Genomic DNA, 13,980 nt, shown 5'->3' on the forward strand with positions numbered 1-13,980 from the left:
ACACAGTCAAGAACGTTCCTGGGCACCGTGTTCCAACTGCTCCTGAAAGCACAGTGTCCATGCTGGGCAACTCCTTTAACTTCTAAAAGAGGCGAGCTGCTGACAAGCTGACTTTTAGGAATGACCTTGGAACATTTTAACTACTGAAATGTGCTGGGGAGTAGCCTGGGAGAGAACTTTTTGGCACAAGCTTAACTCGTACCAGGGAAAGTCTTAACGCTTCAGTAGCGTGGGCAATTGCAATCCATTGTCCAAGAACATTTCCACCTACTGTCTGACTTACTAGTACAGAGGTGGCCATGAATACTGTCATGAACTTTCAGACTTTGTACTGTGATTGTATGTATTCAGGGGTGAACAGTTCAGGCACAGTCCTGATGAAAAGGTCACTTTTTATACTATTACCCCCTTCTGCTCATACATTTTTCAGAACAACTTACAGTCTTTCTCTTCCACTTGAGATGAAAGGGTCTGAGGAATGCCTTCCTTCCCAAGAATAGTATTGAGAGTAGTAGACAATGTGCAGTGAGATAGCCTTCATGTGTAGTTGTAATATACGGGATCCTTGAGCACTGTTTTTAAAGTATGAACACAATGTTTCTCCAACAACAACAAAAAAGTCATAGAGAGATAAAAACATACACAATAAATGACTGCATGATCTCCATCTGCAGAGCAAGAGAGGTAGAAAATATTAAACTTACTGCTAAAAGGTATATTGCATCAAATGGGTTCTACAAGAAGGCATTGACGCTCCTGCTTTTCTTTACTACTCACTGCAGCTGCAGTTAGGAAAGTTCCCAAAGTGCATTCTTCATCTCTCAACTGCTCTACTTACTTAGTTCATGGTGCCAAATATATCAGGAAAAAAAAATCATAAAACTAACACTCCATTAAATTATCACTCTATCTAAAGTAATTAACCAAAATGTATAAACAAAATGACCAGAACCAAACAAAAGTTTCAAAATTTTCTCATCTTTGCAATAGTTTATGCAAGAGAAACAAGAGAGAGTAACTGCTTGCTTTGCGCATTTCACAGTATTTGTGGTACACCAACATCTTATATGATAACAAGAAACAACGTCAATGCTGTAAGAAAATCAGTAACTGATAAAAGCTACACTAGAGGGGAAGCTGACAAAGGTCTGAACTGACTTTTAGACCTGAAGTGGAACTGTCTGTCTCTACTTAAAGTAACAGCTTTAAGTATAACCAATTAGTGCATTTAACTTACAACTAATTGTGAAACACGGATTTCTATAGCCCTGATGTTTGACTTCATTTCTGAAGATGACAATCCTTGAACCATGACAAGTTTCAATGGTCATTTAGAAATTTTCCATTTTTATGTGTTTTTTGAGGCATAATGAAAGAACCTCAAGATAGTCTTTTATCAGTAATCATATCGACAACCACACAATTTATGACTGGTTTATATACACCGATTCTTGATAAAAATAAAATTAGGGTGAATTTTTTTTTTAAATCCTACATTGTTCAAGGTAAAAATGTCTCTAAGTTGGTGATTCATCCTGATATACCCTTGTGTTCTGTCTCAGACTGTCCAAGCTAAACTTCTGTCTGCAACATCCAGTGCCTTCTCTTGTAACATCTCAGGTGCATGGAGTGGTATTGCAACTATACAGCAGGCTTTCAGGAAAGCAGAGCTACTCTGATTACTCAGTTTCCTACATTTTAAAAACACATTATCTCACTTGGCAAGATTGTTTTAAAATGTAACTTAAACTCCTAAGTATTACAATATCCACAAACAATCCTATATAATAGTAGGCTACATTGTCAAAGCTTCTGATTTTTGGCAACTTCAACTTAAACAGGAGCTGATCTATTTTTTTAATAGTTTAAAAAGTTTGAAAATTTTAGCCATAAGCTTCTGTAAACAGCATGCAGAATTTGAGTCAAGAGAAAAAGACCTCCTACAGCCCAGGCAAAGAGAAACTTCAAATGCATAGTACAACGTTTGTTGCCTTTTCCCATGGTTGAAAATGCTGAACTTCCAACCTGTGTCAAGTAAAATCATTGCTACTCATGCCCAAAGGTAACTGCCATCAGCTCTCTTCTGAATAATCCCCAAGACAGAGGAATAGCAGATTATGCTTTTATAGCAGTAAGACCTCTGTCTCTTGTCATCTGAAACACAGTGCCAATAGGTTAAAACAACGAGGAGCTCTTTAAAAATACGTAAAGCCTTGACTGACAAAAATTACACTAAAGAAATGAAAATAAGATGTTTTCTGGAACTGTGGATTTATTTCAATGTCACGTGAGTGGAAAACCACCATATATCTCTCTAAAATGCATGATAAGTACTGTTAAGTAATAATTTTTTCCACCTTGTCTTAAAGTTTCAGAGACACAGAATGCTAATGAGAAAAGCATGTTTCATCCTCCTCTTTCACTTTTTGTCCTAGTAAGTGGCAGTAAACCTTTATGTATTGTGGCTAGGGAAGGTCAAGGGGAAGGACAGGGACCAGAAAAGAGAAATACGTAGAGAAATAAGACTACCACATGGGGGATCTCCTCAGATTGAAACAGATGGTATATTTTTGATAGACTTTACATATGCACATAGTTTCCACATCAAACTGTCCTGATTTCAATGAGATGTCAATTTTAATTTCTAAGTTTCCAGCTTAAAATCAGATTGTGCAAGCAGGAACAAAACTGAGCATTTCCATTGTGTTTTATCACAATGTACTCTACCTGCAACCCCAACCTGTAAGTTATTTATTTAACATGATCCAATACATTACTGACATTTTCTGTAAGAAGTCTATCCAGTACTGTTCATATAGACATGATTCAGTCAAGCATGCTCTCATATTCAGACAATTTATTTCTGTGTCTCTGCTCCAGCAGCTGATTAAGAAATTAGTCTCGGCAAATGAAATCATTATTACTACTTGTACCTGCACCCATCTAGGAACATCTGAGACGAGACAGGCTGTTCAAATCCGTCTTCCCTAACAGCTAATTCCTAAAAATAATAGAATGTTCTACTGCAGTACAGAAATGCATTCTATTCTCTCCTTGCCATTTAAGATTTCACTCATCACAAAAACAAATTAATTGATATTTTGTCAGAAGTGAAAATGGTAACAGATCATACTGTGCAGTTTAAAAAACTCAAAAAAAAAAAGCGCCAAACAAATTCCACAAACAAACAAAAAAGGCAAGCTATGCATGGTGTATATAAGTAATCAGTACTTTGCTAACGTCAAGTCACTCCCACCTCACACACACTGAGACTTTTGCAAGAAAGTGTAAAAAAAGCTATTATGTTAATCATGACCATTTAACTACTCTACTTCCTTGTTTAGAGAATTTTGGCTTTTGAAGACTGATTTGGTAGTTCACTTGGATACGTAAACACTCACCTGAATATGATCTTAAATCCTTTAAGAATACATTTTCTTTTCATCTAAAGTACTGTACCTTTTTATTCTCCACTTCAATCAAAATTATCTTTTCTTTTTTTTACTGATATGATCACTATCTCAAAAAAGAAATTATAACCAAGCCTCAAACCATTAAAGAGTAAAATAAAAAATTTACTTGAGGATATTAATAGAGACATTTTAAAGTTACTGTACAAGCAAATTCAATGTATTATATATGTAGCTTACATCATAGAGGAAAAAAATATGAAAAAAATACATTTGTTTCCATTGTTACTATAGTCAACAGTCAGTCCAATCCTGCAGGTCTCTAAGTAAACCTTACAGTGACATCAGAATTTATAGGACGTTAATAGATCAAAACACTAAAGCGACAACACAACAAATGGGAGTAATACTACGGGTGTTTCCCATTCTCATGGCTTAATAGTTGCCTAAAATCAAAGGCCTACATGGTGTATATCTGGCATGGCATTCACAGTTAACCTCAAAAACTGTGTATGGAAAATTTTCCTTTCTTGAACCTCCACTTTGTCCTACCTCTGAGGACAATATTTTAATAACATTATTTCAATTCACTTTAAAAGCCCTCTTAACTCTACTAAAACAATCTAATCTGTTTGATGTAACATTTTGATTTTGGTTTTGTTTTTTAGATAGTATAACTTTAACTAATTAAGTGTAATATTAGGATGTTGACTAACACATACTAACCAAGTTTTAAGAGCCTGCTGTGCACACAGGCTAATTCATATGAATGAAAGCCCAGACCCCAGCAGTGTAGTTAGTCCAAACGCCAGTGCCTAATGCCATCCTCCCATATATACTGATTCCCAAGTGTCACACGATCAACCCATTTCACTGGTAGTCAGCTTACATGGGGTCAAAGGAGGAACTACTATTTATCATCATTAGAAATCAAGTGGAAAGTGACAACCGGAGTTTAACGTTCAGACCAGCTTCACATTTCACAATCAAGAAGACACTTTTCCTTTTCCCTTAGAACCTATCTACGCAGCCCTAGCATTTGCTACAGTGCAGAACAACGCAAACCCACAGTTTTAGTACTGGACTTCATGTAGGACTTCAAAATTTGCACCCTCCTTGACTGCTGCACTGCTCAGTCATGTTGCAGTTTTTCATTTTCACCTTCAGCTTTTCTTAGAGATATCTTCCTTGACTGAAACATAAATCACTGAAAAGGAAGGGCTCACCTTCTATATTGCCAAGTTCATCAATTCAGTGAAAAGACTGGATTACCTGCCTACTGAAATCAGGGAGTCTTGGAGTTTAAAAAAATCAGGCCTAAAAGTCAAAGATTCCCACAATAAATGGACTTCTTGATTATTTCCATAGTTGTTTTCAATCAGCAAGACTAGCATGGGACAGTTTAGGCATAAGCATCTAATTTAATTCAAGAATTATACTTTGTGAATGGAAAAACATGATGGTTATCAACCCTTTCAGAATGAAATTTCTAATAAAACCTATAAAAAGCTATGATTATCAGCAGCCAAGTATAATCTCATATATGCCCCACACTCGGTCACAATATACTGATGTGCTTTAAATACAAATTACTCATGTAACATAAGCCACCTTCTTCCTGGTAAATTCCACTCAGAAGGCTGTATGAGCAGCTCATACCACAGCATTCAGCCAGCTGGTGCAGAGAGGAAAGAAAACCAGCTCACATTTTTCACCAGAGAGGTAAGGAAATTAAAAAAGAGCGATAATAAGGTCTGTGTATCAGCTGGTTTTGTTTTGCAAACTAACCAGGCCTTTTACTTTTCCATTTCACTTGATTGATAACCAACACACACAAAGACATAGGGTAAGATTTTTTAATGCTACAGACCTACATTAAAAAACAAACACCAGATCACAGAAGAAAATTAAGGGGGAAAAAGATGCAATATTTACTCAAAGCTCTGGTTTTCAACTTTTAGCGAGTTCTTAATTTATTAGTTATAACTTGTTTTTGTTGGAGAGGGTTCAGAAAAGGCTGTGAGATTTTTCTAAGCGTCAGCTTCAAAATACTTAAAACTATTCCTTAAATGCCAGTTTAAGAAATGTATAAATAAAATTCAACATTAAGACCTCTAAACTTGGGAGGGACATGCTCAGAACAGGAAATGATAGTTTGTTAATAAAAAAAGGTAAATCATTCTCTAGGCTTCCGGTGGGAAACTTGGCAGCGAAAGGATGTTGACCTCGGTGGAAGGTAACTGCCACAAATGACAAATCAGGCAACTTTCTTCTTACAAGTGAGGCAAATGCTTGACATAAGGCTGGACTGCATTCAGATCTACCATTCCCTGTGGCATATTCTTCTACTTTTAACAAATAATCCTCCAAGCTTTCTGCACTGACTATATTAATTTCCTTTTTTTTTTCAGTGTCTCTCCCTGAGTAAAGCTGTGCAAGCCTAACATTTTTTGTGAATGATTACTTATTTCCTATTTGAAGCACAAAAGCTCGTCGCTTATAGTATAGGTCAAGCTTTCAATGACTATTAGTCCTAGTCTGGAACAAATCAATGCATTTTCCCATGTTCTTTTTTGTTTTCTGTTCTAGGAACAGTATATGGGACATTTGTGCAAAAGAAGGAAGCAAAAATCTTGCATTATTTTCAGGTGAAACACTAAACAACGCAAAAAATACATTTAAAAATCCTATTTTCATTTTCATATTAGGCTCACAGCAACTATATCACTGTGAAGTTTGCAATTACAAGGACCAGTTTTCCCAAGTCAGAACAATAAATGGGAGGAAAAAATGACAAGTAGCCCAGTTTAATTTCAAACGTTAATATATTTTCTATTTTATAGTGAACATATGCATCGTTCACCCCTTATTTGCAGCAACTATGACGTCCTCATAAAAAGGGGTGACATTTGTAAGATGCCTCTTAAAATAAATATTTCTTTTTATAAAATAATAAAACTTCAAATAAATATTTTTTTACACTAAACAATATGTTGAAAAAATTAGAAAATAAAGGCTGAATTTTACTGCAACTGTACAATATACATGAAGTCCAAAGGGAAATCAGAGTCTTGTAATAGAAGGTTTCCGTAAGACAAAATACAATCTAAAAACATACTGATTGATTCACATTCTTTCGAATGTACAACATATTAGTATAATATTTTGTGACTGTGCCATGTCCTATGACACCATTTACTTTTCACAGTTGAAAATATTATTGTATATACAAAAATATAGCACATTATCTCTGGCAGAAAACAATGAGAAAAAAAGAGTCATTTGCTAATTTACAAATTTTGCAAGTACTATTCACAAACAATAGAGTTGCCTAGGAGTGTCTGTGTTGCTTTAGCTTATGCAATATGTGGGTCACGATGTACTGCATCCCGTTTCGTTGTTTTTTCTGTATCCCACACTAGCTGGATTAAGATGTTAAGCAGTTAAGATGGCACATACAGAGGAAAGCATTTCACTGCAAACAGCAAAGCATATCCCCAACCCTTCTACTACAGTGCCAAGATCATAGCTGCTTAGTTGGTTGCATATGTACGTTAAAATAATCCTTGCTACTTTAGTATTTCTGACTAGAGATGCTATGTTGGCTTTTCAAAGTTCCTGGGGGGGACACTGGGAACTTTGCAGCAAACGGTGTTGGAATGTTTACAGCGGCAGCCAGGCCGATTTACCCGGTCATAACAGCCCTGGCACAACTTAAGGCAACCCTTGGCTGGTAGGTAACACCACAAGCAAGGCAGAAAGAGGGACACCACACCCATGGCAGACCATCTAGTGCAGCAATGTGACTGACTGCAGGAGCAGGGGTTGTCAGCACAGTTGTCCTCATCATCGTTGGAGCAGTGATAGAAGAGGCCTTTCACGCAGCAAACGCAAGTCCCGTAATCGACCACATTCTGGGCTGAGCAAAGACACTGCTTATCACAGATCCAACATGATGGGAGGGTCCTCGGGTAAGTGCATTCCTTACACTTACACTTTCCACAGTCCTCACACCTGTAGCTGTGCGCTCCCAAGTCTTCTTTGCTCAACGGCTTCAGCTCACTTGACTTGAGCTCAGACTTGGGCTGCATTCGGACTATCCCGTCGGCAATCGGACCCGAGGATGATCCTAGAAGTCTTTGCTCAGACGAATTACTGCTCGTACTTGTCCTTGTACTGCTCCGTGAACCTGTGCTGACTGTGCTGATGGATCGGGACAGAGGCGCACGTGGAGAGGCATGTGTTTGCGTGTGCTGGATTCGGGTAAAATGACGATGCTCGGGCAAGCCTTGTGGCCTCTCATTTTTGGGTTGGGTTGCTAACCGAGGAGTGGATTTGACCCCTGGCCGTGGAGCCACTGTAGGTCCCTCTGTGTACTCATTCGTGTTCCGGATGGCTCTGATCTGATCCAATGACAAGACGTGAACCTGCTGCATCAGGACATCCCGCAGGTCAGGCTCCCCGTGCGGTCTCCCACTGTCACGCCGAGTCTGTAGCAAGGCCTGCGACCCACTGCCGTGCTGAGCTCTCGTCTCCATCAGTGCTTGGAAGCGTGCTCACTCCGGCAGGCTTAGAACACATCTGAAATCCTGGAGCAACAAAGAGAGGATTCACTATTGCAACAAATGTCACGCTCGCTCTCCAGCAGCTTTTCAAGCCTGCAGAATCTCACAGCACCGCGCACAATCAAGTAATGCATCAGCCATTAAAAAAATAGAAGGCACATCTGGGGTGAAGTGTGGATGCACGTCAGCTGAATGCACATCCCTTGGCCTGTCCTGTCTACTCTCTGTGTAAAGCTTAAAAGGATTCTCTTCTAGGTCCATGCATCTTAACCTGTGGCTCTAGAGATTCTAGGTGTTGTGCCTGCTAACTAAGGCTTTCCAGGCCATCTTCTGGTTAGAGCACGGCCTTCAAAGTGAGTACAGTTCAGCCACTTGAAGTGACTCTTCACATCAGCCTACTGAAAAACTTACATTGAAAAAATGAGAAACCTGTAAGTATTTAGCAAGTGTAATGTGACCTCCTGATGACAGACATATAATTCTCCAATTTTGTTTAAAACTGGATAATATTTTGGTAGGCTAGTCTCTTTACACATTAAACTTTACATGATGTAAATAGGAAATTTTAGTTTAATACCAATGGTCCCAAGAAAAACACTAAATAGCAATAAAATGTTTGAGGTTAGACATTAAATGAGTTAGTGCTACCAAAAACTTCAACAGCACAAGTAAAAATATCTCTCTCCAGTATTTTAGTGTGTGTCATATTTGTGTACACCACTGTGATTGTTATTTTAAGGCTCGATACTACAAAAGCAATGCTACCAGAGTTTTATTTTTTTAAAACGTGTAAAAAATTCCATAGACTACATTTCAAATTGTAAATATTACCAAAAGTGGCTTGTGGGACAGAGGCATGCATAATATAATCAAACAATGACAGCATCCAAGAAGTCTACTTGATTGCTAATGTTACTTTAAAGGATCATTAACTACAAAGTAGAAACGCAGACTTAAGAATTTAAATGGCAACCCAGTAAAGACCCAGAAGATGAGAACTTGTAAATAACTGACTTCCACACTCAGATATGCAAAAGTTTCAAGTACTGCCCTCTGAAGTAGTTAATATTTGTTTTGCCTTTATCATATCTTAGAGTGGTTCCAAAATCCAATTACCTATACAAAAATCCAGGACAATATTTTACAATTAAAACCCAAGCAGAAACCAAGCTTCTTACAAGGACCACACAATGTCTTCAATTATACCTAGAAAGAGCACCACAGTATTACTCTGTACACATCAGTTACCAACAATAATACCATACCGCAGTATAATAAAATATAGCTAAACAGTTTAACAATGACTATTTCAAGACACTGTCTTCATTCTAACAGCAGTGGAAAACATTTAACCTTTTAACTCCTTGCCCCCTCCCCTCAAGTGCTTTTTTTCTTTTTTTTTTTTTTTTAAAAAAAGGAAGAAAAAACCAACTAATTTTTAAGAGTGTCCACCCTATTTAAACATTGTCAAATCCTGGGTTTGGACACAGTGTCATAGTGTCTGCCCTCCTAAAAAAACCCCAAAAAATAAACAAACAAAAACATCCAAAAGAAAGGCCTTGTAAACTTATGTGGAAGCATGGCTTATGTTTTCTTCAAATTAAAACCTTTGCCATACAAAAAGTTTCAACTAACAGCCTAAGTAGAGATTTCCTCATCCAAAACTCCCTGGAGATCAAAAAAGAATAGAAAACACTTTCCTCATCCTTGAGCAGAGCTAGGAGCCCTATCTGCCCCCCACATCCTGATTTTAGCCAGATTCGGACAGCCCAGAAGGTAGCTGAACCAAACCCCCCTGTCTTCTCCACAGCTGACAACCCGGCGTAAAAGTGGAGCTGACCCTGACCTGAAGCCGCTTCGAACGACACCGGCCTCAGTGGCAAAGCCCCCCAGTCTCAGACGCCAAGGTGGGAGCTGGAGGAGAAGCCTCCGGCACGCCTTGTCCCCCCCCCCGTCTCCTTTCCCGGCTCCATCCCGATCCCCCTGGGGGGCTGCATCCTTGCGCTGGAGGAGGGGCGTGTTGGCGCAGCAGGTGGGGGGCGGCGGCCCTTGGCCTGCCGGAGCCCGGGGCCACAGGCGCCGGCCGGCAGCCCCTGCAAGTGCAGACAACCTGGAGATAACCAGGAGACATCCTCCAGGCTGGGAGGTGGGAGGGGGCTGCTGCAGCCACCTTATCAGGAAAGTCAAACTCGTATTTCCTTTTAACTTTACCCCCCCCCCCCCCGCCCTCCCCCGAGAGATGCTAACGAAGCCTTCCCCTCCCGGGTAATGTCAGGCGCCCCGCAGACGCTTTGAGACGACACCTCCGGGACAGCTGGGCAAAAGGCAGATTACCCCCTCTCGCCTTGCCCTAAGCACCCATTCAGCTCCACAAAGCCAGCCGCTGGAAAATCTCCCTCTTATTTTACGCATATTCTGCAAATTGCCTGAACTTCAGTCTGCTCCCCTCCGCCCCTGCCCGAAGGGACTCAGAAGGCATTTTCAGCGGGACATGGGACCCAGACGACGATCTTCTTTCTTCCCCTTAATGGATACGCTAAAAGGACAAGATGTGCACACCTCCAGCACATTTATTTGCAAACATACAATGACATGAATGTACTTGAGGGAAAGCCCTTCTCTTCCTTCTCTGACCCAGCAACTTCTCCCTTTTTCATCCACCAAGAGCCAGAGAAACAGCAGTTGGGTTTCTGTGTGTGCATGTGTCTGATAACACGATTCCTCGCTTCCAAAAGCCAAAGTCCACTCTCGCAGAGCTCAAGTGCCATGATTGCTAACTTTTCCTAGCTGCGATTGGCAAAAGGGCGAGCAAGGGGGCCGGCTTTCGCGTTCGGCACGTTTGGGGAAGTTTAAAATGCAAGGGGCTTCTTTCGTGCTGTGGAAAAACCCCGTGTCTTGCTGGCTGGGGGAAGGCGAGCCTAAGGGAGAAGTCCTCTGAATTTCTGTTTTGTGTCCGGAGCCTGTGTGATGCACCCCCACCCCCATCCCCACCGCACACACACCAAACACCTCCTCTTCTTTCAAAGTGCTTTGAAACCCCCATTAAGGACCGAGTGTGTGATCAGACTATGGATTAGGGCAAAAGGGACTTTACCATCGGGGTGGGGCAAACTGACACACAAATAGCTTGCTGAAAACACCAGTAGCTTTTTGTTTGTTTGTTTTTGAGGGGGTGAGGGTAGTGGAGGGGGGCTGTTACAAAGTAAACCCACTAAAGGTGGTGGTGTTGGGGAAGCAAAAGAAAAAAAATTAAGGCTTTCCTTCCCCTACACACATGACCCGTGCGTAGAAAAACCTGGGGAAGAACCCCCGTCTTTTGGATCAAATTAATTTAATCACACGAGAAATATCTATGTGTACACACACCACACACACACATTTGTACCTGACGTGCACCCACTTCCGAATTGCACGGATCTCCCGACGCCACTACAGACCGGCGTAAATCACGCACTGAAAGGCGGGTTGCTCGCTCTCCCCCAGGATGGGGGTCAAACAGCTCGCCAACCCCGCAGCGCCCTCCCCTCCCGTCCCCCACCCCCGCTACCCGGGGCTTGTCGGAAACCCACGCGTGCCCGGCGAGGCAGGAGCGCGCAGGACCTCCCGTGCCCGGCTCCTCGCTGCAGGGAGAACATGCTCCTCGCTGCAGGGAGAACATGCTGGAGTCCCCGCGTGTGCCGTCATGTCCCGTCTCCCCTTCCCCGCGTCGCTCGCAGTCCCCGCAGGCATGCCTCCGCGACCGCGCAACTCTACTCCCTCCGTGCAGCCTTCCGCGGCCCCGGGGCACCCCTGTGGAGCTTTCCCCCGCTCCCGGGAGAGAAACCGCTCCGAAATCCAATCTCCGACTCCTCTCTGGGAAAGGAAGGAGAGGGGAAAGGGGGGAGAGGAGAACCTGTGCGAATGGAAAAGGGATCGGCCTCAAACATTTCCACGAGTTTTCTTGGAGCAACCGGGCGGGGGTAGGGGGGATGTAATGAAAAGCTTGTTTTGCAAAGAAGGAAAAGGCTCTCACCGTGATCGCGGCGCTGCACCAAACCCCTCTCTCTCTTGTATTTTCTTCTTCCTGCGGTTTGCAAATAAATCCAGCCCTAAAGCAAAAAAAAATTCTTTTCCAAACTCTGCTTTAGTCCAACTTGCAAATTAGAGTAAGAATGAACACCATGTAAAAAAAAAAAAAACACAAAAAACAAAGTCCGGAGCAAAGTTAGGTCCCTCTCCCCAGATGGATTATAAATACGTGTGTGCGCGTATGTACTATAATAATAAAAACACCTCTGTGGATCGGGGTTGGTTTTCTTTGCTCCTAAAAAGAAATCACTCGGTCTCTCGCACACACTTTCCTTTTTTTCCCCTCAATGAACAGGAGGCCGAATCGCCAATACCAAGTCACTTTTTTTGTTGTTGTTGCAAATGATTAAAAGGAAAGGGAAAACCAAAGAAAACAAAATAAAAGTGGATCTAAAATAAAATCCCAGAGCTTTCTTCCACTTGGCTCCTCCGAAAATGCAGCTTGTGCAATGTAGCCGTTCTGCTTAGAAGCTGCTTGCTGCAAGCTCCTCTCCCCTCTCTCCCTCTAGCTTTCTCGCTCCCTCTGCGAGCGTGTGTTGCAGGCAGCTCTGTGGTTTGCAATCGGGGAGGGGGGGGGGGGGCTGTTTTGGGAGCGCAGCGGATTTGTGGTGGTGGTTGTTGTTGTGTGTTTGGAGGAGGTGGAGGAGGAGGAGGAAGATTTGAGATCTTAGCCGTAGGGGCTCGGCGTTTTTCTGCTTGCTCGCTCTCTCTCTCCCTCCCTCCCCTCTCGCTCTCTCTCTCTCTCTTTTTCTTTCCGGAGGAGGTAGGGTGATCTCTCTGCAAAAGCAGCAGTAAATGGCGTCATGTGGATCTGAGGAGGAACAGAGCAGTTGTTGTCCCAGAGGATATATCGCATCCGGTCCCAGCTCATTGGCTCTGCGGGGCTACATTCACTGGCGCTCCTAGCGCCTTGCCAGCACTCCGAGCTGCAGGAGGCATTCAAAAGGGCAGTGCTGCCGCCGTCGCCCCGGCCCCGGCCCCGGCCCCGGCCCCGGCCCCAGGGCCTTGGGGCCCCGGCCCGTCCGCTGCGCTGCGCGGGGGCGGTGGGGAGCCCCTCGGAATCCCGCTCCCGAGGCCTCGCCGCAGCCTGTTTTCACAAGAGGCTCCTCCGTGCGCGGTCACACGGCGCTTGGGCTGCTTTTGTGCTCGTGTATTTATTCAGAGGCAGGCAGCTATAGATTTGCCGGGGAGTCGAGGGAAGCTCGCTTCTCCCGGGATGGAAGGCACCTCTCCCCGCCTCTGCGTGCTTTCGGGAGACCTATTTCCAGGTGCCTCCCCTCCCCCCACACCCGTGCGGAATAAAAGTTTGCACTTTCTGGCCACCGTCCCCATTCCCCCCCCGCGTTTTCAGTAATCGGTCCCCGACCGCGCAGAGAGAAGCAAGGGTGATTTCTCGGGGCATTGTCCCGCGGATTACCGCGATGAGGCGGCGCGGGGAACACCCCCGCGTCCGGGCGAGAGCGCGGGGCGCGGCCCGCGGAGCGGCGGCCCGGGCCGCTGACAGCGCGCCGCGGGGCTTTCCGCGCCTCGGGCGGCTGCGGGGCTGTGCGGGGTCTCCTCGCCTGTGCGCAGAGGTGGAGGGGGTTGCATTAGAAAGAAAGGAAGTAAAAAAAGGGCACTTTTAGTTAGTTCCCACTCGTCTGGGGGACACGGTCTGCGAGCAACTCACAAACGTGACTGTTTGTCTTCTGGGCGTTTCCTGACACAGCCACTGCTCGGTCCCTTTTGTACGAGCTGAGATCATCGGCGGGGCCACAGTCGCTGGGCCCGGGCATCTTGAGCCTACATGTATCTTTAAGCGTGCAAAGCAGCGTATCCACGTAGGCATGCACACAGCACGAATGTGCCCGTATCACGTGTGGTACTGCCTAAAATATACGCGATGTTTAAGGCAGTAATGCGTTGCATTATTTACATGTACAATCCTCAGTATAAAA

The 13,980-nt window shown here is 43.4% G+C and overlaps 1 protein-coding gene across 1 annotated transcript; it reads right to left on the reverse strand.

The window, feature by feature from the left end:
* Window positions 1–6,216: 6,216 nt before the first annotated feature.
* Window positions 6,217–13,002, reverse strand: SPRY2 (sprouty RTK signaling antagonist 2). Its single transcript, XM_062020520.1, has 2 exons — window positions 11,988–13,002; window positions 6,217–7,999 (listed from the first exon to the last, which is right to left on the reverse strand). Exon 2 carries the CDS (start codon window positions 7,946–7,948, stop codon window positions 7,007–7,009), a length of 942 nt encoding a protein of 313 aa, XP_061876504.1. The 5' UTR covers window positions 7,949–7,999; window positions 11,988–13,002; the 3' UTR covers window positions 6,217–7,006.
* Between the last annotated feature and the right edge of the window lie 978 nt (window positions 13,003–13,980).

This window comes from Colius striatus, chromosome 1 (assembly GCF_028858725.1).
Source record: "Colius striatus isolate bColStr4 chromosome 1, bColStr4.1.hap1, whole genome shotgun sequence".
NCBI lineage: Eukaryota > Metazoa > Chordata > Aves > Coliiformes > Coliidae > Colius > Colius striatus.

Coding starts and splice junctions, on each gene's coding strand:
- SPRY2 (XM_062020520.1), bottom strand. CDS start 7,948: ATGGAGACGAGAGCTCAGCACGGCAGTGGGTCGCAGGCCTTGCTACAG.